Source organism: Pleurodeles waltl, chromosome 8, assembly GCF_031143425.1.
Source record: "Pleurodeles waltl isolate 20211129_DDA chromosome 8, aPleWal1.hap1.20221129, whole genome shotgun sequence".
NCBI classification, from domain to species: domain Eukaryota; kingdom Metazoa; phylum Chordata; class Amphibia; order Caudata; family Salamandridae; genus Pleurodeles; species Pleurodeles waltl.
In genome coordinates this window covers 467,849,403-467,875,361 of record NC_090447.1, presented here as the reverse complement: position 1 = coordinate 467,875,361, position 25,959 = coordinate 467,849,403, and the positions used below count along the sequence as shown (strand labels likewise).

Here is a 25,959-nt window from a genome sequence, read left to right as displayed (position 1 = left end):
TACTTTTAAATGACAAGCTGAAGTGGCAGAGTAAACAGCACACACACACCCTGCAACAGCAGGCCTGGGATAGGTTTGAAAGGCTACTGGTGTGGGTAGCACAATCAGTTCTGCAGATCCACTAGCATCATTCAGGTCACAGGCCCTGGATTCATGGAATACCACTTTATAAGGGACTTACAAGGAACCAAAAAACTCCAGTTGTGTACACCAATGCTACCATGTTTATGGGAGAAGCACATGCACTTTAGCACTGGTCAGCAGTGATAAAGTGCTCAGAGTCCTAAGACCACCAAAAAGAATCAGCAAAACTATGAGACAAGCAGGCAAAACGTTTGGTAGAAGACCACCCTAAGGATGACAGATCTAAAACACACAAATACTGAAGGCACAGCATTTAAATCAATTTATCTCAGACCATTCCCCACTTACGATAGAATATGGTAAGGGCTGGCTGCGCTTTCAGCCCCTGCTCTGGAAATCCAGAAGCTATACAAGATGCAACCTTCTCGGCATGCATTAGGGAAACACTAAATAATTATCTTGAAAGTAACTGGAGACAACAGGTACCAGAGTGACAGAATGGATGGCCTTCAATGCAGTGGTAAGGGAAGAATGCCTGGGTAAAATCTATGATACCTAATGACAATTGTAATACAACCTGGCCCAAAAGGAAGGGGAAATGGTGAAATTGCAGGCACAGAAAGTTGTGGCCAATAGTAACCAGGGAAACTACTCAAAGCCAGGGAAGACATGGAGAGGACCTGGGAGGCTCTTGTCAACTTAAACTCCATGGAGTAAAGCCAAACACTGCATAGAGAGGGATAAATCAGAAAGGTTTCTGTCCTGTTTTTTAAAAAAGAGAAAGCCCCCTCCTCCCTAACATTGGCTTTATTAAAACCTGATGACACAGTAGTTGTAACACAAGCCCATATCAATGAAATGCTCTTTGAGTACTTACCTAGTCTGTACGAAAGACGAACTATATCCCAAATAGCCTATGACTGAGTTTCTAGATATTGTCAGATTCCCAAGGCTGGAATCGGAAATACAGAGAGAGGAGCTTGCAGTAGCCTGTGTAAGCTGCTTCCTAAGAAAGTGGATAGAATCGCCCTGATGTTTTACCAAATATTTACATATATGCTTCCAGACAGACTCTTGAAGGTCTATATGGAGACTTAGCAAAGAGGAAGCTTGCGGGAGACTTACTGGGAGGCCATCATAATCATGGTACTGAAACCGGATAGAGACCCAGGGGAGTCAGGCTCATACAGACTGTTATATGTGTTAAATATGGACACAAATGTGCTGCCAAAAATATTAGCAACATTATTTTTGAGGATATTTGGGAGCCTAGTGCAGGACGATCAATCCATATTTATTCCTGGCCACAACATGCTGATGAATTTGAGGCAAGTTAGACTTGTGCTGCATATAAAAGTGACAAAAAGAATAAGTGACGGATGGATTGCTGAACAATTTCAAACATTAATCCCCAGTGCAGAGATTTGGGCCTAAATCCATAGTTTTTTGCTACCCATGCCATTCCAGTTAGGACCCAGCATATGCAAATCAGTCTTGACCCTGCTCCCCATGGGAACAGTCCAGCCTGAACTGCCAAGCAAAGTCCTCCCTGGACTAGAAACAAGCATCCTGGGACTGGTTTCGTGGTGTCACTCTTCATCAGCCAGACTAGCTTGACTCCAGTGGTATGGGGAGCAAGGGACCCACATTTGGGCATAACTGTCCCACTTAGGGCGACAAATGCAAAAAGAACAAGTGATTGATGGGATGCTGAACAATCCTAACATTCACCTCCAGTACAGACATCTGGGCCTCAATCCATCGATTTTTTGCTACTCATGCCATTCCAGTTTGGACACAACCATATGAAAAATAGTCTTGACTCTGCCCCCTATGGGAAAAGTCCAGCCAGAATTGCCAAGCCAAGTCCTCACTGGACTGGAAATAAGTGTCCTGGGACACGTTTTGGGGTATCACCTCTTATCAGCCAGGCTAGCTTGACTCCAGTGGCCTGGGGAGCATGGGACCCACATCTGGGCATACCCATCCCACTTAGGGTTACAAAAAAGCAAAAAGATTGAGGGGAATGGTTATGGCATGGTTTCTAAGTTAACAGGGAATAAAAGACAGAGAAGCAACTTACACTAGCATAAAGGAAGGAAGGTGGACTATGGAAGGAGGTACATATTAACCCAAAGCCATGGCTAGGGATGGTTAACGTGAGGGCAATCAGAAAAAGTAATGTGCATCCAAGATCCGCATAAGATGAAATACATTGACCCAAGTGTATGAAGATAATAGTGTTATTATAAAGTTGTTATGATGATTGATTTATGAAACGTCATAAAAAAGAGAGTTACAATTAGGGTTATAGTGGGGTTTGCATAATTAATGTAATTTAATTTAACTTAATACAAATAATTCAGTATCCATATTTCTAAAATAGTGCGTCTGATTAGGGAAAAGAAAATTAATTTACAAGTATTAATGTAAAATAAATCACTGCAATTATATTTTTACATGGGCCGAATACAAAGTTAAGAGTAGCAATACAGTTAGAGTAAGAATACAATATTCATTATATTGAAATTCATTTAAAATAATGTCATTTACAAAAATTAATACCTATCATTGTTAAAGGTTTGGGTTATATTTAGGGCAAGGCACTAGTCATGATGTAGAGGTCATTATAAGGAGCGCTGATTGAATGGTAAAACTGATGTTTAGTACAGTCCTATAGGGTAATGGATGAGATAGACTGTTCAAGGTGATTGCAGCAGAAGTAATGTCAGGAGAAATAATTATATGAATCATTTCAATGTTATTGTAGCAATTGCCATGCAATCTTTAGAAACATTTCTCTTGAGACAACCACACTATTGAATCTTAGTTTCAAAACATCAATACAGGGCCATTGGTATCCTTACTTTGATGTGGCTTGCATCTCGCAGGGCTTTTTAGATTCATCTTGACATGGATCCACAAAAGACAGACCCTCATTGCTTTTCAGATTTGCTGTCAACCAATATGGTGCAACCCAATTGTCTTTACCATGGAGGCCAACAAATGCTGTGCAGCTCAATATCTTTGCTTTACCTGAAATAAACATACATATTTTAGAGTGTATGTAAATCTGCCTGGCTACATCATTGCGTATGCAGAATAAATAGGACATTTAATATTTATGAATATGTGTAACCTATAGAGACCTAGGGCCCTATCTTGTGTATACAAATAAGCTGTTAAAATGTAAAGTAAAAACCATGTGTGGATTCTTACACTTGCAGAGTTTCACCACCATCATCCAACTCCCACACATCACTTTAGAAAGAAGGATGCAAATTTGCTTTAAAAAGAGGATTCAGAGTTTAAGGCAACTAAATTAGAATGAAAAATAAACATATTTGGGTATGCCCGAATAGATGTCCTTTATATTTCATGACCAGGATTTTTTTTGCTTCTGCCCACGAAGCCCCTACACTTCTGGTGGGTTTTCCTTAAATGTTGGAAACAGCCTGGTCTAAAGCAGAATATGCTTGATATATGGCAATTCTAATCCAACAACTTAAACTTGATATGGAAGTCTCTTTTTAGACATTGAATGGCCTCTATAGAAAACAAACAAAGAATCTGTTAGACAAAAATCTTTTGAAGTTATTTGGAAATAGCTCTATGATTGAAGGTATTTGGGAATAGCTCTGTTTGTTTAAAGGTTGTTCAGACTCACATTCATTATATTCTCAGGAAGAAAAGTATTATCTCTTAAGATAGCTGAGATTGAGAAGAGATTTGTTGGCAGAAAACATAGCCCTTATTATAGAACAACTCTATCAAGAAACATTATAGACGACAAAGCACTGAAATAACTAAATACCTCAATTCATCAAATCTACGTGTACAACATATATAAAAACAGAAAGAAGGCAACTTTTTAGACAGACGTGCGAGGAGAACAAGAGATGAGAGCTCAAAAGTGGAGAACTTGCAGCCCTCTCAATAATGTCAATAGATCCAGTGGAGGAACTGGAGTGTGTACAGGAAACATCTAATTCAGAAAGTTTCTAAGTAGAAGGAGCTAAGTCCTTAAAAAACTGTACTGGAAAACAAAAACTAAAATTAAAAAGAGATCACAAGATACTGGATATAGAAATAGAATCTGAATTCCTATCTAAAGATGTGCCCTGGAACACCCATGAAGTTGCATATCAAGCCTTTCAGCCTTCATGCTATAAGGTGAAGACAAGTGAGAGCCTGGAGGGATACGGTCAAAAAAGTTAAGAGGAGACAGGGTGGGTAGTAGATGAAATAGAGTAGCAGCTGACAGGTTGCAAACATAAGGGAATTTGGTGGGCGAGGTGAAAAAAGGTGCCACTAAGATCACCAAACCTGCTTCCTTTTGAATCTTGGTCTGTATTAGTGGGTAGGAGGGTAATCAGAGGAATAAAATAGTACACTTTTGGGCCAACTCAGAAACAGGGCATGCACTTTCCAGTCTTCCTGAAAGCAAGACCCTAATTACGAGAATGGGGGACGGGAACACCTGTCTGCCAAACTCCCAACAGGGTGGCTGCCACTGTAGTGGCGACCACCCCGGCAGACCTATTATGACTTTCCTGCTGGTCTGATGGGCAGAAACCAAGGTTTCTGCCTGACAGCCCAGAAGAAAGTGGTGTCAGCATTGTTGCTAGCTCGTAAACGAGCCTGTGGCAAAGCTGCTACCACAGGGAGCGCCAGCACCCTTATAATGCATACTGGCTGCACAACAGGCACTGCGCATTATGAGGGTGATGGTCAGGGGGCCCCGTGAGGCCACCTGAACCTATTCTCTGCCAGCCATTTTGCTGTGAAAAGGCTGGCAGGGAACCAGGTTGTAATCAGCACGGCGGCACTGTGTGTAGCACCACCACGGCTGATTGCAACCTGTATCTGCTGTCAGCTTGTTTGGGATTACTGATCCCAGCGAAGACAGCAGTACCCCGGCGGTCAGACTGCCAGGGTCATAATCTGGCAGTCGGACCACCACAGCAGCTGCGGTCCAGATCGCCACCGTGAGTCTGGCGGTTTATTGACCGCCAGACTTGTAATTAGGTTACAAGTCTCCAAGCATAATTGGGGAAGACGCCTCTTTTGAGGGAAGCATATATAGCCAGGGAAATCTAAATTGAATCACAATTATCAGGAAAGCCTCTTTTTACAGCTGATATGTGACTAAGATATGAATGATTCTGCTTAACTATCTGTTGTTTGATTTCCTTTCCACAGCAGTATAGGTTGAACAGCTGGTGTGGCTAAGGCTGGGATTTTGCTTCCTCCTTCTAGATCTGCATGATTTCAGTACTTAGTTGTAAGTTTTTATGAGAACGTTTTCCCATCAGAAAAGACTCTTAAAGGGCTAAAAGGATTTCCAAGAGTTACCGCTAGTTTGAGGAATTCTTCAGTTTGATCTGAGGCCAATGAAATTGAATTTCCCGATTCTCGAATGTGGCCCCTGCCCCAATGACCTAATGACTTCTACATTTTGTTATAGTTAGCAGAGAAGGAGAAGCAAAAGAGACTTCCCTTTAACAATGCTCTTGAATGAGCACCAAGCTAATGTTTGGGAAATATCTGTGGTTATCAGAAGTGAAATCTCATAATTCTCGAGTTAATGGGATCACTGTTTCAACAGATGATAAATTGGAGGCTTCAAAAATAGGTACAACTACATTTCTAGATGTTATAGAACCTTGCATTCACAGTCTGTCTCTGGCAGTCACTTGAGGTTGTGGTAATAAGTGAGAGACATGAGACTGAAGATAGAGTTTCCTGTACTTGGGAAGGAATACTGATCCCACATAAGAACCCCTCAACTTTGTTTTCTCCAAAAGGGTCAGCAAGAGAGACTTCCTCTGAAGCTAACGAATAGGAGGATGGCATCCTTGCCGGGACTTCCAGAATGGAATTCGCTATCTGTACTTTGGAGAATTCATCTTTACAAAAGCCAGTTTGCATCTTCTGGGTAGAAATCTTGGATCTGGGTCAGGATGGTTTGCAGGGGGGCAAATCAATAGTACCTGAGCCAGTTTAGATTGTTTTGCAAATATATCTTTGTGATGAGAATGGGATAAGGAAAAAATGACTTTATCCCTCACCCCCACATTGTGATGATTCTCACTGTACCTCCTTCCCTCTATCGTGCCAAATGAGAATGAGGGAAGGCGGTCTTTCGGCCTCTTTAACTCGACACCCAATTCTCACATTTCATTTGATTTTAGAGACAAAATTATTGAAAAGGATAAAAGGACCAAACCTCCTTCCCTTCGAAGCCTTCCTAACATTCAACCTGAGATATGGGGTCTTAACTACCATAGCAGAAGTATATGCTTATTATATATGTCAGTTAAGCGTAGCAAGCTGTGTTTTTAAAATAAGTATATTGCATAGAAAGGTATTTAAATATCCTAGAATTTAAGCCATTTTAAATCGTGCCAGGGAAAGATAAATAAACAATCAACATGGGGCCAAAAATAATAGGAAGGAAAGTCCTACTCAAACAAGGACGTTTAATCAATCTTTTTTAATGTGGCTCATCTCCTGCTGTATGAAAAAGAATGCTGAAAAGTATCCTTCATTTACACCTACTTGTTATCAGGGTCAACAAGAATTACCTCACAAAACATGTTTTCCTCTGCCCCTTCATCAAGCAAGGAATATGGAACGTAAGAGAAGCTTTCAGATACTGCTGCCTGCATTCAACAATGCCACAGCCAGAGGAGAATGAAGACATATTTTACCTGCCTGCAGTCTGCATCCAACTACCATTAGGAATGAACACCTCCGGGTGAAAAAAAGCCAGGACAAAAAACATTTTTTCTCCATCTGCCAAAACCCCGCTAAAGCAAAGGATAGAAAAGTGAGTGAGAGAGCAACTTATGCACCCACATTTTACAATCTTACAACAATGGGGATCAGTGCACATCAAGAAGTGAAAGAAGTTACCCTCTCACCAGGAATCCTGCTGCTGTAAGGCATAAAACCAGTGAGCAATGCTTGAGCTCATGTCTGTAATCCCACTGCACGTGAAACCAACACAGTCTAAACAGACTAAAAAGAAAATGACAATATATGAAGATATTTTACCTGATGAAGGCCTCTGTCAAAAGACAGAATGGAAACAATGTTCTGTGCTTAGAAATGAGAAGAGATACACATGAGAGAGAATAGGTCTGAGGGGGTGCCAGAGACGGGAAAGAGAGACTGTTTAAGGTGAAAGCAAAGTATTTTCCTAGCTGATGAGGAGAAAGTATTCTGTCCATGGAAGGCTGGAGGCCTCAGAGACACAAGGACTGGAAAGAGGAAAACGGATGAGGGAATAATGTAGATTTCCTCATATGAATTGTACAAGGCATATTAAGGACCTTATACTGCTACCGAAATATTCTGTAACAGAATTGCATTGTATGTTATCAAAGTACTATACAAAAACATATATATATTTGGAAGTTCTATTACAGAACATTTTATTAATTAAAGACTGCACTTGGATAGGGTGTAGTTCTAATGGCTAATGGGGCAATCAAGTGGTGCAATTGAGAAAGGCCCTGAGCCACTGAGGTCAATTTAGCATATATTTGCCCAAAAGCAATTGATCTAGGCAGGGTGCAGTGAATGGTTAATTGCAACAAGAATAAAGCATATTGCTGCTGTTAGTGGGTATTGTACCATTTGTCTTACACATATTGGAGACCGCCTCCTGACATCTGTGAAGGGAAGCTGTGCCATTTATTATTCAGGAGGTAGTGCAAACTGTTAGCAGCTCTTTTGATACTCTTGTAATTAGTAATATTGTATTGATTGGAAACTATGGACCTCATTACTAGTCTGGTGGTCTAAGTACCAGCAGGCTCACGGTGGCGGTTGGACCACTGCACTCCAGATGGTTCGACTGCCAGGGGACCACCATCACCACCGGGAACATGGTTCCCGATGGGCTGATGGCCGTCACTCTTGTGGTCAGCCATGGTGGTGCTGAACTCAGCGCTGCTGTGCTGATCATGACTCCTATTTCTGTCAGCCTTACCATGATGGTGACCCCACCATGGAAAGACTAGTGGAAACCCAGTGCTGGGGGCCACTCTGCCAGGCACCCTCAGATTTCACACTGTCTGCTATGGCAGACAATGTGTACTCCAAGGAACTTTGTGCGATGACATTGACATTGGCTCCATTAGGAGCCGAGGCCAATGCCACTACATGTTTCCACTGGGCTGACCAGCGGAAACCTCAGTTTTCTAAGGTTCTCGCTGGTCAGCCTAGTGGAAACCTAGTAATTGGCCCGGGGGAGACTCCCAACTCTTTGGCAGTCTCCTCTCCACGGTGCTGTTGGGCCAACAGTCAGCCCACCAACCTCGTAATGAGACCCTCTGTGTTGTTCCTATATGTTGCAGGGCAACACTACAACCAGCTCCTTGCACGTGTGGTATTATAGTGGCCAACAACAGAGAGAGCCTTGGGCTTACTATACTATCTACAATGCACACTTTGCTGTGTGAACCTGGAACATAAAGGCAGCTACACTATCTGGGGCATATTTATGAAATTACCACGCAGTGCAACAAGGCACCTCGCTGCAATGCATTATAGGGAAAGGGCAGGTATGCATCATACTTAACAATATATGGCACATTTCTGTAATTTGCCAGTGGTGGTGCACAATGTGCTGCCTACCTCCAACACAGGCACTCTTGCACCATGGGGCAAGGGGGCCTGTGTTATAAGCAGGATTCCTTTTATGCAGTAAGGGGCACCCTCATGCAGAATAACAATCCCTTGAGGCATTTGCCTCTTTCCATGTGTTCTGCAGAATAAAAGAGATAGAAAAAATGAGGAGAAATGAACATGTTTCTCCTCGTTGCGCCTCACCAGGGAAAGCACTTTTGGCACACTCCAAAGTCTACCACTTATGGTAAATCTGAGAATGCATCAACATCTATGGGTGTTGCATGAGAACACCCACACATCGCTCATGGAACACCTTCCTGGGGCATAGTAATGCAACAAAGAGATTTCTGCTGCTTTGAGTTACTCCAAATTTATCAATCCACTGGTGCACGCAAGGTGACCTTTTGTGGGTTGATAAATCACACTTAGTAGCTCCTTGCACTTGCATCCTATTGCGTGGGTCAACTGCTGATACTCAGACACTCAGGGCCTGATTTATACATTTTTTGTGCCACTTTTGCAAAAAAAATTGATGCAAAAGGGGCGCAAACTTGCAAAATTCAATTATATTTTGTAAATTTGCACTGCTTTTGCATCAAATAATGACACAAATGCAGTGCTAAAAAATTATAAATGAGGCCCTGAGTGTATTTGCTGGTGCTTGAATGGCAGTAAAGAGACTCCCTGTGACATTGTGTATTTCCCAGTGGACTACAAATACATTGCTAATGGCTGGAGATGTTCAGATTTAAACTTCTAAAAGGCTTTTATTTGGCAGATTAAAGTTGGAATGTGAAAATAATCCTTCGTCAACTGTGCCCTTATCTTGATCTTCTGGTATGAACTATACAATGTGAAATGTGATTGTAAGGAGTTTAGCAGCCTGGCAGTGGTACGAAAAAATGTAAAGATTCATTTTAATAGCCCAGACCTCTCACCATAACTTCTCAAAAGCTTTCTTGAAGGACATTTCTTTGGAAGCATAACACTTAGAAAAAATACGCGGCAATTTACTCAGAGCATCAAATTCTATTACTGGGCAAAGGCATTAAAATGCACACCTGATCACTGCTTTCTAAAAAGTGAATCACACACCTATAAACAGGAAGCAATATCTTTGTGTGATAAACTCCTCAACTCCTGTTTTGGTAACTTTCACATCCCAAACTGATTTTAAACTTTTCTTAGAATACTCTTTGCAGATATGGTTCTAACTTTGGCATTGTTTGTTTTTATAACTTTCTACAAAGAAGTTACAGTTAAAGAGGATGGGGTTTATGAAGGTAAGTGGATATGTGTGTGTAAAGATATATCAGTCTTAACTCCCCAACCCTATACTTTCAGATGAGCTTTGAGTAGGTGCGTCTTCATGTTTTTGCTTAATATTAGTAGATCGTCAGTACATCTGTATGTATCCGGTAGATGGTTTCCGAGTCTTAGAGCTTGAAACTAAAATACTTGGTCCAAAGTGTTTTTTTTTCCTTTTGAGATTTTTTATATCTGTTGTAATTTACTTTTGTTTTCTCACTACCCTTGAGTGATCAAAATTGTGTCTTTGATGAAAATTGTAGACTTGAGTGTAGAGCTTCGAGGGTAATGCATGTTACTTTAAATTATTTCAGATTGTAGGCAGCCAGTGGACTTCTTTCACGATAGGGCAGTGTGATCTAAATTCTTGCCGCCCTTGAAAAGACATGCAGGTCCATGTAGAATGATTATGAACGAAATTTTTGAGAACATGGAGATCCATTAAGATAGTTTGAGCTAATTTAGTGATGTACTTAATCAGGGAGATAAAAAATACTATGCACCTCATTACGAGTTTGACGGTCCTGAGACTGCCAAACTCATGGTGGCGGTCCAACTGTCGCAATCTTGATGGTCCGACTACCAGATTATGATCCTGATGGTCAAACCTTCAGTGGACAGTCACCTCTGCAGGGATCAGGGATCCCGACGGGTTCGCGGCAGTGAAGTTGTGGTCAACCACGAAGGTGCCGAGTTTGGCACCGCCATGCTGATCATGACTCTAGTCAGCAAACGTGGAGTGTCCCAGCATCGCGCTTCGTTTATCATATCCATATATCTTGGACCTATTTTTGGTATCTCCCTGATCTTGAGGACTGGTAAAATCTTTCAAATGGATCCTACTTCAACAGCCACAACCAGCTAATTTCAGCTAGCTCGTCTCTCTTCACATCAACTGGCATTATTATGCCCTTTAGTGAAATTGAAACAGTTACAAAGACAATTGCATTATAAAAATGTTATAAAAGACTCCTCAAAAATATATCCAGAAACTTAAATTAAATTGACCAGAAGATTTGGCTGCTAAGACTACACTACTATTGAACAGTACCATTGGGAACGGCCCTGATGAAGGTGACCCATAATATCTAAAAAAACACCGAAACGCGCGTAGGCCTCCTGTCCCTACGGTACCTCTTCGACAGAGCCACGTCACTATTGTTTCCTTTGTTTATAAGATTATCTTTGTATTAGAAGATCCAGTATTTATACATCTCTACTATCAAGAATCTCATTAGGACAAGCTTTACTTGTGTAGATTTTCACTTGTATATAAAACATTTTTCACGATCTTGTTTTGTTTATCTTGAATGTGGTGTGTCTGAGCTAGGTATTCTGTTTTTCTCCATTGTTCTTTTCAATGTGGTATCTATATATTCTTATGACTGTATAATTATTTAATAAAAAAATATAACAATTTGTAATTGAATCATTCTACTTGTGATCAATTACTATTGTGTAGCTGCCTAGTATCATGTGTCTATAACAGGTTCTATTGTACAGAGTTGCAACCATCAAAAACTATAGTGTTTCACCCTTGAAGATTATTGTATCTTCATGTGTATTCGGCAGTTTTCTCTACATGACTTTCCTTTCTGCCAGGCTTTTCACGGAACAGTCCATGCCATGAAAAGTCTATCACAAACGCAGAGTTTGAGGCCACAGGGGGCCCCTGCACTGCCACTGACCATGTCATGGGCAGTGCAGGGTCCACCCTTTTAGCACCCTCAGAATGTGTACTCTTTGCTTTGGCAGACAGTGCGCATTCCGAGGGTGCTGTGTATGACAGCGTTGGCCTTGGCTCCATGAGGGAGTCGATGCCAATGCTGCTGCACTGTTACCATTGGACTGACCAGCGGGATCATCTTAATACGATGTTTCTGCCTGTCAGCCCAGTGGAAACATCATAATATGACAGTGGCGAGGCCACCTCACCACTGCCGTATTTGAGTTTGGGCAGTTCAACCGCCGAACTCATAGTCAGCCTCCATGTCCCATGGAAAGGAATGAGTAAATAAATAAAAAATGTTGAATAAATATAAAACGTTATTAAACATATAAAATGTTATAAAAATGTTACAATTTTGTACATTTATAAGTTATCTATTAGTATAAAAAATATACAATTATTTAACATATACTGAAAAAGTATGGGGCTCATTGTGAGGCTGGCAGTCTTGAGACTGCCAGCCCCCTGATGACGGTCATACTTCCGTACTCCAGGTAGTCCAACAGCCACATTCCGTCCCTCATGGTTGGACCACCAGGGGACTGTCACCACCGCGGTGAACAAGGTTCCTGATGGGCTAACTATAGTCGGACTCATAGTCAGCCACTGCGTTGTAGGACTTAGTGCTGCCTTGCTGATCACGGCTCCTGTTTCTGCCAGCCTTTCCATGGTGGAACCTCACCATGGAAAATCTGGCAGAAACACAGGCCGTCATTATGAGCTTGGCAGTCTCAAGACCTCCAGGGTGGCGCTGGCGGTCAGACCACTGCAAATGCAGTAGCGCCGCCAGTTTTCCTCCACAGGAGTGTCTGGTTGTCCTAATCTGCCCGGGCAGCGCTGCAAGCAGCGCCGCCTTGGAGATTACGATCCCCCTCTCCGCCAGCGGTTACATGGCGGTAACCCTACCATGTAAAGGCTTGCAGAGATTGGATGCAGGGTGCCCCAATGGGGACACTGCACTGCCCATGCACTTGGCATAGGCTGTGCCTGGGCCCCTCTGGCCAGCCCTGTCTCAAACTTCACTGTCTGCTTTGCAGAGAGTGAACTTTGTGACGGGTGCAGGTGCACCCTACACACTACAGCATAGCCGCCGGCTCTATTACAGCCGCCGACAATGCTGTCGTGCGTTTCCCACTGGACCAGCGGATGGAATCTCTGTTTCCACCTGCTGACCCAGAGGGAAACTTGTAATGGGGCCGACGGGGAGGCAGCCCTACTGGCAGCAACCTCCCCATCAGAACTTCGGGAGACAGGCTTTTCCGTCCCCCAAAGACATATTGACCCCACAGTGCTTCAGGCCACAGGTGGGCCCTTGCACACCCCATGGCATGGGCAGTACAGGGAACCCCATGCCTAGCACCCTTGGAATATGCACTGTCTGCTTTGCACACAGTATGCATTCCGAGGGTGCTGTAGTGCTACATTATTGGCCTCAGCTCCCTAAGGGGAGCTGCAACCAATATTGTAGCACTGTTCCTGCCATCTGACTGGTAGGAACATCGTAATACAATGTTCCTGCCGGTCACTGAAACATCATAACATGACCAGAGGGGAGGCAGCCGATATAATGGTTGCCTTCTCCTTGTGAGTTTGGAGGTCGGCTCATCCTACTGCCAAACTCGTAATGAGTCCCAAAGTTCACGCCAGAACCAGAGTTTTCAGATCACCAAACTTGTAGCGAGAGCCTTTGTCAAAATTATATAAAAAATGTGTTCATGAAACAAGTTAAGAAATATTTTTTTTTAAATTATGGATAAAAATCCTTGAAAATGTACAACATACAGTAGAATTTAAATATGATTTAAATTGTTTATTTAAAAATAACAATGTTTTAAAAATCAATATAGAAATGTTTTTAACTAGAAATATATGTTCAAAAATGTAAAAATATATACTAAATAAACTCTGAAAAAATAAATATAAATTAAAAAATGTGTTACATATCTTTATTCTACTCAGATATGTACATACTAAAGTTCATTATTACCTATATAAAACTATAATTTTAATTATCTTTCTAAACACCAAGAACCCTAACTGAACAACATAAACTAAAGTATTTTACACCAAATTGGTTAAATTAAAAGAATTGCACTGCAAGGTAAACCATTTTGAAGAAAGTGTTAGACACTAAAGGGGTGACATTTACTATTATCACTCCAGTCTAAACTAATTTGGGAAAGACGTTGGACACTAAACAGGTGACATTTCATATTCCCACTCAAATCTTTACCAGTTTCTGGTAGGTGTTGGGCACGAAACAGGTGATATTTACTATTCCCACTTCAATATAAACCAATTTTCCAAAGGTGTTAGACACTAAGGGGCCACATTCCGACTTTGGCAGTCCAAAAATCCAACCGGCAAAGCAGCGGGGAGGTGGGATAGGTCAAACCAACTGCCTCCCCCCAAGTAGTATTGCGATGTTCCCACCGGGCTGATGGTGGGAGCATCGTATTATAACGTTCCTGCTGGTAAGCCTGGTGGACACAGTGCTACGTATTGGTCTCAGCTCCCTTAAGGAAGCCAATACCATAGCACACTAGCACCCACAGAAAGCGCACTGTCTGCAAAGCAGAGAATTCGCATTCCAAGGGTGCTGGGCAAGGGGGCCCCCTGCACTGTGTTTCCATCAGCCTTTCCACGGCGGGGTCCCCACCATGGAAAGGCTGGCAGAAACAGGAGTATTGGTCATCACAGCGGAGCCACAAGTCAGCGTGACATTAGCCCATCGGGAACATTGTTCCCGGGCGTGACGCTGGTCCAATCGGGGTCCAACTGCCAGGGTTGTAATGTGGCGGTCGGATAGCCTGAAGTGCGGGGGTCCAACCGTCATCGCAGGGCTGGCAGTCTCAAAACTGCCAGTCTCCTAATGAGCCCCCTAAATGGATGACATTTACTATTCCCACTCCAGTCAAACCCAATTTGGGGAAGATGATGGATACTGAAGGGGCGATAATTACTATTCTCACACAATATAAACTATTTTGAAGAACTGTTGGACACTAAAGGGGTGACATTTATTATTCCAACTCCAATCTAAACTAATTTGGGGAATGTGTTGGACACTAAAGGGGTGACATTTACTATGCTGACTCCAATCTATACCAGTTTGGAGATGGTGTTGGACACTAAAAGAGTTACATTTACAATTCCCACTCCAAGCTAAAGCAATTTGGAGAGGGTGTTGGACACTAAAAGGGTGACATTTACTATTCCCACGCCAGTCTAAACAAAGTTGGGTAAGGTATTGGACACTAAAATGGTGACATTTATTAGCTTCACTCCAATTTAAACCAATTTGAGGAAGGTGTTGGGCACTAAATTAGTGACATTTACTATTCCCACTCGAATCTAAACATTTTTGTGGAACATGTTTGACACTAAGGCACCTATTTATACTCTGTTTGCGCCAGATTTGCATCATTTTTTTACGCAAATTCGGCGTAAACTTAACTCCATAATTATACTTTGGCACTAGTCCCGTCCAGCGCCAAAGTTATGGAGTTTGAGTCAATTTTTGGACGTGAAAACCTACCTTGCGCTAATGACATGCAAGGTAGACGTTCCCGTGCAACAGATGACTCTAAGGCATGTGCGCCATATTTATCCTCTGGCGTAAAAATGTTGCACAGGAGGAGGCAGGCCTTAAAACATGGAACCCAGATGGATTTGCGCAGTTTTCTTAACACCTGGGTCAGGGCAGGTCTTAGGGAACCTATGGGCTCATTTCCATGGTCAGAGACCATGCAAGCAGTCCACAGGTGCCCTTCCCTGCACTGAGGGACACCCCCTGCCACCCTTGCCCACCACTGGATGACACCCATGGATGTGGGGACCCATCCATGGTGAGTGCAGGTAAGTATAATTCTTTTCTTTTTTTGGGTGGCATGGTGCTTAACTTGGACCCCATTACATGCCACTGTGCCCAGTGGCCATGTCCGGAGGATAGAAGTCCCCAAGGCATGGCCATTGGGCAGGGGGACATGACTCCTGTCTATGCTAAGATAGGAGTCATTTCCATGGGGGTTGTGCGTCAAAAAATGGTGCAAGTCAGGTTTTAGCCAATATTTTTGACTCTAACCTGACTTGCACCATTCTTTGGCACACAACCCCTAGTCTTTCCTCCGCCTCTGCTGCCCGGTTATCGTAATTTATTTTGACGCAGACCAGGTCACAGCGCCGGCTAACGTCATTCCATAAATAAGGCACCCCGGCCGGCGCATTGGAAAGTCATTAACCGGGGGTAAACTTTTTGATGCAAATCTGCCAAAGCGCTGATTTGCGTAAAAAAGTATAAATATGGATCTAAATGGGTAACTTCATGATTTGCACGCCAACCTAAATCAATTTGGTGAAGGTGTTCGACACTAAATGAGTGGCATGTGCTATTCCAACTCCAATCTAAACCTATTTGAGGAAGGTACTGGACACCAAATCGGGTGAAATTTACTACTTGCACTACAATCTAAAACATTTTCTGCAGGGTGCTAAACACTAAGGTCTTCATTAAGAGGCTGGCAGTCTGGAGACCTCCAGCCTCGCGGTGGAGATCAGACTGCTGCTCTCCAGGCTGTCCGGCTGCCACATTATGACACTTGAGGTCGGACCGCCATCTCTGCCCGGAAACATAGTTTCCGATGGGCTGGCGGACGTCAGACTCATGGTCAGCCACAGCATTGCTGAGTTCAGCTTCCCATGCTGATCACAAGTCCCATACCGACCAGCCTTTTTATGGTGATTTAACTGCCATGAGAAGGCAAAAGTAAAGGAAGTGCTGGGGGACCATATTGTGGGGAATGCAGGGGCCCCCTGCCCAGCACCCTCCGAATTGGCACTGTCTGAGGATGCTGTTGTACCACGGCATTGGCCTCATCTCCCTTAACCAATACTGTAACACTGTTCCCACTGGGCTGACCGGCGGGAATGTTGTGATACGATACATCGTAATACAACTAGGGGTAAGCCACCAAGTTGACGGCAGCCTCATCCCTGCGAGTTTGGCTGCCAAATCGTCCTACCACCTAACTCATACTGAGGGCCTAAAAGTTTTATATACAAAATCAGTACTCCATAGTCACAAACAATTTTTGATTCATAAAATTTAATAAAAGTACTTAACACATTAAGATATATAATAATTTAATTATCACTTCTAATAGTTGATCTGTGTATATTCATATTTAATAACATTTCTAAACTGTGAACATAACATATATGAATTCATATTCCAAAAATGGCAGTCATAAAAGGTAAAAAAACACATTTTGAAATGAAATAGTAAACATATTTATGTCTACATTAAAAGTAATACATTTATTTAGAATACATATTCCCCAAAACAAAACTTATTTCAATAATACCTGGTTTTAAAAATGTCATTTTGGGAATTTTGTTTAATACTTATTTCATACACATATAACATAGAAATGTATTATACAATATTAATATATACATACTAAAAAATACAGATCTCTTCTATTAATAAAACGTGGTTAGATGTCATTTTTTCAAAATAAATGTGAATATATATATATTTTTTTAATTCCACAACTGTATATAGAATGACATCATTTTCAACATTTAAAAAAATCCTTAAAATGATTTTCAATGTTTAAAAATTGGGATTTAAAAAAAAAAAATGTAACTTTTTCATTAAAACTTAATCTACAAATGTTTTACATTACTAAATACACTTTTGAGATATTTTATATTTGACCAAATCGTCTATAATTTAAATATGTTTTTATTGTTCACTGTAAAACAATGACTTACATTTAATATATTTATGTATACATTCATAGCAATTATATAGTAATATTTAGGAAAATAATAACATATCAAAATAAATGAACGCATTTAAAAATGGTAATTTAAATACCATTACAATAAATAACATCAAATTTAAATTTAAATATTTACTTTTTAAAAATCTCCCACCTTTATCCCATAAAAATCCAACAGTGCAACACTAAAAATGATATATACATTATTTGTACAAAGTAATACGACTAAAAATACACATTCCAAAAATTCCATAATTATTAAATTATCTTACTAATCAAACAAATGAGAAAATATATTATACCTATAAAATTTAACACACTACAATAAAATAAATACAAAATAAAATTTTCTGAATCAATATTTTTTTCTCAATAATATTAAAAACAATACTTGCAACAATAATCATATCTTTGATAGTCTTGTCGACGATCTTTGGCATCCCAAAATTCTTTACACAATATGTTTGTATCATAATATTTTGTATTCTAGATTTTGTGCAAACACTGATCTTGGTAGAGGGTGAATAGAAGGAGGAGAGACTAGAACCTTGTTGTAAGCTATAGCACAGAGGGTGTAGATGTGATCTAAAAGGGCCCATTTTCACAAACTGAGCTCCAATGAAGGAGTAGAACTATTTTAGACGTGGGCCCAAGATTCCCATAGTATGTTGGATAGAATGCCATGTCTGTGATTGTCAAATGGTGGTGATAAGTCACTAGAAGGCAATGTATTCTCCATCAAGTTTTCATCACAGACTTGTCACCTATTCTGTATTGCCTCTAGGAGAGAATCTAGACTGATAGGTGTTTAGGAGATTGATGTTAGAGATGTGATATAAATGGTGTGCAGAGACTGCTATTCAGAAACCTTTCCAAGGAAATGGATTTTGGATATAGGACTCAGGAGTTGGAATTCCCTGGGGTATGTGTTCATTTTTTTATCATAGTTGCAATTGTTTGTGCTTTGTATTTTCCAGGTGACCATTAAATTATACCACGGCAAGATGTTATTTATATCTGATTAATAAGCTAATGTTTTCCCACTAATAATGCAAAAAAGACATGCATATTATTTTACTTGCCTTGATCTTTAATTTAGAGATATGCAGCATATATACTACAGAAAACATGCACATTGATGCATACCTATTTCTACAACTTGTTTTGGCGAATCACCCAATATCCCTGGCTTCAGAATTTCCTCAGAGGCTGAAAAAGAGGAAATGAGCATACTTGTTAGCAATCAAAAATGATATGACTTTCTGTAACTGAACACTCTATAAATAAATAGAACATACATCACACAAAACTATGTGTATATCACAGAACACAAGAACATGCAATTTGCTCCAAAATTAAATTGTCATTGAGCGAATTAATCCAAAATTCTTGTTTGAATTACTCTTTTCTGCATTCACAATTCTTCTTTGAATTACTCTTTTCTGCATTCTGTATTCAGAAGCCTGTTTACATGGCACTGTTACATGATGTGAGAGTGCATGTGATTTCACATCGTCTATGTTTTGGTTGGTACCTACTGCCTTATTTAGGGCCTGATTACTACCTTGGGGAATTGGATACTCATCACTAAATGGGACGGATATCCCGTCCACTGTATTACAAGTTCCATTATATCCTATTGAACTTGTGAAACGGTGGTCGGGATATCCGTTATGTTTGTGACAGAGTATCCCATCCGCCAAGGTCGTAATCAGGCCCTAAATGTTGTAGTTAGACAGAAACTGCACCAATGGTGAGGAAATTGTATGTCATTTGTGGGCTGGAGCAGTACTTTAAGCAATTTTATGGCTCCAAAGGACTATGACTGGTCTGTGATTTTTGCATGCAACAATGCACATGCCATGTTCAAAATACTACTTTTATGTATTAGTTAAGTCATCCCTAAATTCTTGTAAGGCCCAGGCTTGTTGTGTATTAGGTACAAATTGGGAATGCTAGGTATTAGGGAAAGTATACCCTCACAGTTAATAGTTAACAGGCCTGGTTATCTATCAAATCTTTTAACCCTATCTTGGCTTGGGGAAAATGATAGATTGGTCAGTAAGAGTCATTTTCCATTTACTTTTCAAAATCCATTTCAAAGTAAAATGTTGATAGGTTTAGTGGAAAAGTGCCATATATATGTTTTTATTTTAGGCTACCTGACTATAAATTGGTTTAAAACTAGTTTGCCTCACATCCCTGCTCTTTGGTCTCAATAAACATCCCTGACTGACTGCTAACGCCATGTTCTTGGAAGATTAAATGCCCGATTATGATCTCAGTGGCACTGCCGCAGAGACCATCAATATGGCGGGCTGAGGCTGCCGTCAAGGCGGTGGCCTCACCTGTTGTATTGTGATGTTTCCATCAGGTTTACTGTCAGAAACGCTGTATTACGATGTTTCCACCAGTCACCCTGGCCAATGCCGCAGCACACCAGCACCATCGAAATGCGCCCTGTCTGCATGGTAGGTGCTAGCAGGGGAGTCTCTGCACTGCCCACACCATGGTTGTGGGCAATGCAGGGCCCCCGTGGCTCCCAGCACTTGCTTTCCACTAGCCTGTAACCTCCATAGAAATGCTGGTAAAAAAGTGAAGTGTCTATTCTGATAGCGCTGGGAGGGCCCAACATACTCTTACCACCAGCCTTTCCATGGCAGGGTGACTGCCATGAAAAGGCTGGCCAGAACGTGAGTTGTAATCAGCCAGATGGGAACGGCACTCTCCTGGCAGGTCCGCCCGCCAGGGTTGTAATGTTGCCGTCGGACCACCACAGGTCCAACCATCACCGTGAGATTGGCGGTCCGTGGACCACCAGCCTCGTAATGGGGCCCTAAGATATTTTTTTGAAAATAGCCAGGATTCGGTGTAGGCAATTTTCTAAATACTGGTGGTTCCTAGGATAGTGCTGGCTACTTAGAACAATCTCCTCAGAACATTCCAGGAACTGGTAAGATAGATTGTAAAAGAAGATGACGCTGGTTGACTGATGGAAGAAAGGAAATCCCATGCACCCTAACTACTATTGTCACCTTGGGACTGGTACTGCTCTCCAAGGGTAAACATGTTGTCCTCCTGTTACCTACAACAAAGACAAAAAAAAACAGAAGGAATCCTGATGCCAAGAATGACCACTGTAGTCTGGACCCTGCAGAATCTGTGGCTGGAGATAGACCCAGATCCTACACGCTCCTAAGAGGATCTGAGGGCTGCAAGATTTCGCAGGAGGAACTATCCTATCGGGGACCGTTTTGAGCAGATATTTATTTCCTCCTCAGAGGACTAGGATAAGTTGCAGAGGCTTCTCCAATCATCCAGGCTCATCCTGCATCTCGCTTTTTACAGTTAAGAAAAGGCTTCAACAGGACTTCGTAAAAAGTAATCTTGCCTCATGGAGTACTGCAGTTCATATCTCCAGGACACATTGACCAATTTTTACAATTTTGGGAAATTCTTGCTCATTAAATGTTTCTTGATGTTAATAAATTGGTTTGGGAATATGAGAAATTGGATTATTTGTGGTGGTTGACAACCCCATCTAGAAATAATCACAACCCTGGACAGGGTGAACCCTTAAATTAACCTAAGCACTACCAACTGATAGCTAAGGCACAGAGCAGACAGGCTTAACATAGCGCAAATTGTAAATTACGTATACAGAATCAATACAGTAATGAAGCTGAAATGCAAAATAATAATAATCCTAAACTGAATGTAATAAAAATAATTCCACCAAAATTACTAAACCTATTAAGGGGAACTGGAGATATGATTTTTTAAAGTTTTAAGTAGGAAAAGCACTAACTGCCAATGATTGTCAATGGTTGCAAGAGGCCGGGACCTAGGTGCACTTTGTCTCTGAACATCATGGAGCGTGGGTCACAAACATCAAATAGGGTCATCCAGGTCATAGATTTTGCCTTCTAATTTTAGTCCTTCATGTCCCAATCCACCTCAGTACTACACTTCTAAAGCCCCATGGAATTAGTGGAGGCACTTAAAGACTCACAGGGTGACGGGCTGAAGCCAAAGAGGAGGGTCCAATCCAGGTCGCATTTTCAATGGTCGACTGGATAGTTGCAAGAAAAGGCCTTTTGTAGCTGCTTGTGTCCCTGTAATTTTAACAAGATGTCTAATGTATGACATTTCGAGTCAATTTCTTTGTCCTGGGTACAAGAGAAAGCAGGTCCAGTCCTTCAGCGTTCTTCTCAGGTTGCAGAGAGCAAGTTCAGTTCTCTTCTAATCATGCGGTCTATGATTGTTCTGAAAATGGGTGCCTGGAAATGCCAAATTTATGCCTGGCAGGATCTAGGGGGTGGAAATCACTCCTTAACAGGCTCCACACAATTGGGTTAAAGTATTGGTGCCCTCCTTACTCACTTTGGGGGTTTTCAAGATGGTGAAAGTCTTAAGCCAGACTAAACTTGGGTTCTGTTGGCTGGGTGTGTGTGCGGGGTGCGTACTATAGTAATCTTCGTGTTCACTCATAATCTAATAGTAAAATCCAGTTTGAGGCAGTCACTGTACCCATAATAAACCCAGAGACAGATGTCTGACAGAAAAAAGTAGGGGGTTCTAGCAACTAAACATTGCCTATACAGGAATTAATTAGCATCCTGTGTCCCTTTCTTTCAAGTCATCTCTGCCTATTCAGGTCAGCCTTTTGTTTGTTCCTGGGAGACCTTCTGCACCTTATTCACACCTATTCAAATGCTTATTACTGGCTGGCAGAAGTGTGAGAGGAAATGCATTTTAGCCTCCAGGACCTTCAGGCAGGAACAGGATAACTTTCTAAAAATTACTTAAAGCTTATGAAAACAAAATGTTCACCACTGAATTGGATTTTTAAGAGCTATTACTAGTATTTTTTTTATATATTTTTCTAGATAGTTCTATTCCAGAAATACAGTATTAGCACTATAATCTGTACTTTGATTTTCTACAAAGGACAGCAGGGACAGCTCTACTGAAAAATAGATTTTGGGTGCTAGTCACTGTAAATACATTTTAACATTAGTTTGATTTAGAGTTTGGTCTACTGGTAGCATTTACTTTTCAGGCCTTGGGTATACCTTGTACAATATACTAATGACTTACAAATAAGTTAAAGATATCAATCAGAAATATGCCAAATGTGTAAAGGAAGGAGACAAGACATGTAGCATGGATAAAATGCACAAAGTTCTAAATCCAGTAAAAACATAGCACCCAGCTAAAGGTGGAAAATATAGGATGATCACACAGAAAAGACAGATTTCCTGCAGAATTTAATCGTGTACTTTTCTTGACCTTAAAATGATGGGTTGTGGCAAGTTATGAATGTACAATTTGAGCCTCATTTTGAGTTTGGACCGTGGTATTAGGCATGGGATGCTAAGAATTTATGTTTCCTTATGTTCTAATATGTGAGAACCTGAAAATTGTTTAGTTACCTGCATGAACGCTGTTGTGATTTACCTGGAAACTATTGTTTATTACTCATTTGGGACTCATTATGAGTTTGGCAGTTGAACAGGTTGACCACCACACTTGCGGGGATGAGACCGCCATCAACCAGGCAGCCTCAGCCCCAGTCGTATTTTGATTTTTCCCATGGGGCTGACCGGTGGGAACATCATATTACAACATTCCCACCAGTCTGACCGTTGGGAACAGGGCTATAGTATTGGCCTTAGCTCCTTCAAAGAAGATGAGGCCAATACTGTAGCACAACAGCACCCTCGGAATGCGCGCTGTCTCCAAAGAGGACTGTGCATTCTGAGGGTGCTGGACAGGGGCACCCCTGCACTGCCCATGACATGGTCAAGGGCAGTGCAGGGCCCCCCTGTGGCCCCTAGCACTTCCTTTCCACCAGCCTTTTCATGGTGGTTGGACCACCATGACAAGTCTGACAGAAAACGGACTTGTGACCAGCATGGGGGTGCTGAACACAGCGCCACCATGGCTGACCATGAGTCTGACTGCCAACAGCCCATCGGGAACCATATTCCTAGCAGAGACAATGGTCCCCTGGTGGCCTGACCACCAGGGTTGTAATGTGGCAGTCAGACCGCCTGGAGTGTTTCGGTGTGTAAATTTGATTTTTAAGTACAAACCAACTTTTTTGTTTAAAAAAAAGATGAGTTTATACTCATAAGTAGGTTTCTAGGTTTCCATGTGAGTAAAAGTGGCAGGGAATGAGATTCCCATGAATGGAGTTCTCAATAAGTTTGTGGCTAGTACCCACAAACATACAGATTTGTGTCTATTGGCAAACTTTGCTGTGACCCGGTAATGCCCTTAAAATGGTCAGAAATTTACACCTGAAAATGGAAGGAGTCAATATGTTCCCAGACAAGGAAGAAAAAAGGAGGACTACCCAAAGTTGGCGGGGAAATGTTTTACCCCTAGTGAAAAAAAGATAACAATTGGAAAGTTTGTTTTGCATTTTTTCTCATGCAAAAATCAGTGCTTAATTTGAGCCAGTGGTTTCCGGTGTTCCGCACCGGCACTTGATTATTAAAACCACCACTTGTGAATGTCTATTATAGAAATGAGCACAGGAGCTGTTGTTTATGATTTCAACATATATTAAAAATGACTATTGGCTACCTCCCAAGACATTCTTATAGCTTTGGGGGTCTGGAATAGTCTGAATTGTCACACTTACAGGATGTGATTGTTGGAAGTTGTGCTGGTACTGCCACAAGCAGTGCTGGCCAGGGCAATGTTTTGTGCAGGCTGTAGTGACCTCCCAACGAGGGCCCTGGCACTTTTTTGTTTACAAATTGGGACCTGGCGAAAACACGTGCAATAGGAATTCAGAAAACAATTTACACCTATGAAGCAACACAGTGTTTTCAGGTATAATCTGCAAATGTTTAGTTATTGCCACCCCATCAGAAATATGTACTCTTGTAATGGAGATATATTTACTTGATTTCTAATATTAAATAAGGGCCCATGTCCTCTTCCTCCTGCAGGTCAATCACACTATAGAACAGTAATCATTAATATTTTGCTAAGCATTTGATGATTAAAGGTTATTGAGGAAAATGGGAACGTGAATGAGAAAAATGTGAATGTGAAGAAAATGTTATTCAAGATGACAGGTAGGAGCCAGTACCCACTATTTAAACAAACAAAGCCTGGCAAGCGGCCTATTTGTATTTGATCAAGAAAAAGCAGCAGTGTTTATGAATAAAGGGCTTCTCTATTGGGTGTTGTAGAAAAATATCAGAAATGTCATATTACAAGAAGCACAGTATAGTAATGCCATTCTCTCTCTAGCTCTTCCCTCTAAATTTGTTTCAAGCCAGTAATAGAATGGCAGGACTCTGTGCTCAAATATTAAGGGGTGTCTAAGTTATGATAATGTGTGGTTAACATTTAACAGAATTAAACCTGATTTCAAAAATGTACATTATGCATTGCAGTTGATTAGGGAATGTTCACTTGTTGCAGTTTATCGGATGAATTAAATAAAAACAAAACAGGAATACATGTAGAGAACGAGGTGCTGAACAAAACATTTAGCAGCAATGACAACTGAAACTGATTAATGATGAATGATTTTTGTACTTGTACTTGGCTAATGACTTTAAAAACAGAGATAATACTACCTCACGCAAATGAAAAATTGTGCCTAAAAATTGTGAAATTATCAACATGAAAATAGTTAGGCATTAAGGCAAGAGGATGTAAAAAAGAGGTATTCATTTACATTTCAGAGATAGCAAGTCAACTCAAATCAAAGCAATCACCATCCTTTTATGGCCGATAGTTGGAAGAAATAATGCCACAAGTGAAAAAAGTGAATTAGTAATTGAGAGGATGGTAGTAAAGGGACTGATTATGAGTTTGGAGGTCGATTTAGCCGACTGCCAAAACCACAGAGATGAGACCGCAGTCAACCTGGCATCTTTACCCCAGTTGTATTACGATGTTCCCACCGGGCTGACTGGTGGGAAAATCATATTGCAACATTTCCGTTGGTCAGCCCGGGGGGAACAGTGCTACGGTATTTGCTCTAAAGGGAGCCGAGGCCAATACCATAGCATAACAGCACCCTGTGAATGTGCACTGTCTGCTTTGCAGATAGTGCCCACTCTGAGGGTGCTGGGCAGGGGCGTCCCTGCACTGCCCAGTACATGTCCTTGGGCAGTGCAGGGCCCCCCTGTGGCCCCAGCACTTCCTTTCCAGCAGCCTTTTCATGGTGGTTAAACCCTCATGAAAAGGCTGGAGGAAAGGGGACTCATGATCAGCACTGCAGTGCTAAACTCCGCATCGCCTTGGCTGAGACTAACCGCCATCAGCCTGTCTGTTACCATATTCCTGGTGGGGACAACGTTGCTCTGACGGTCTGACCTCTGGGGTCATAATGTGGCAGTCAGACTGCCAGGAGTGCTGCAGTCCAACTGCCAGCGCGAG

The 25,959-nt window shown here is 41.5% G+C and overlaps 1 protein-coding gene across 1 annotated transcript in view; it reads right to left on the bottom strand.

The window, feature by feature from the left end:
* Window positions 1–8,792: 8,792 nt before the first annotated feature.
* The window catches only part of LOC138249531 (interleukin-1 receptor type 2-like), a 204,600-nt gene continuing 187,433 nt past the window's right edge, over window positions 8,793–25,959 (bottom strand). Inside the window, exons 4-5 of the mRNA XM_069203481.1 lie at window positions 18,694–18,756; window positions 8,793–8,860 (exon numbers count right to left, since the gene is read on the bottom strand). Coding sequence (XP_069059582.1) covers window positions 8,793–8,860; window positions 18,694–18,756 — 131 coding nt within the window. The remainder of the gene's footprint in view (window positions 8,861–18,693; window positions 18,757–25,959) is intronic.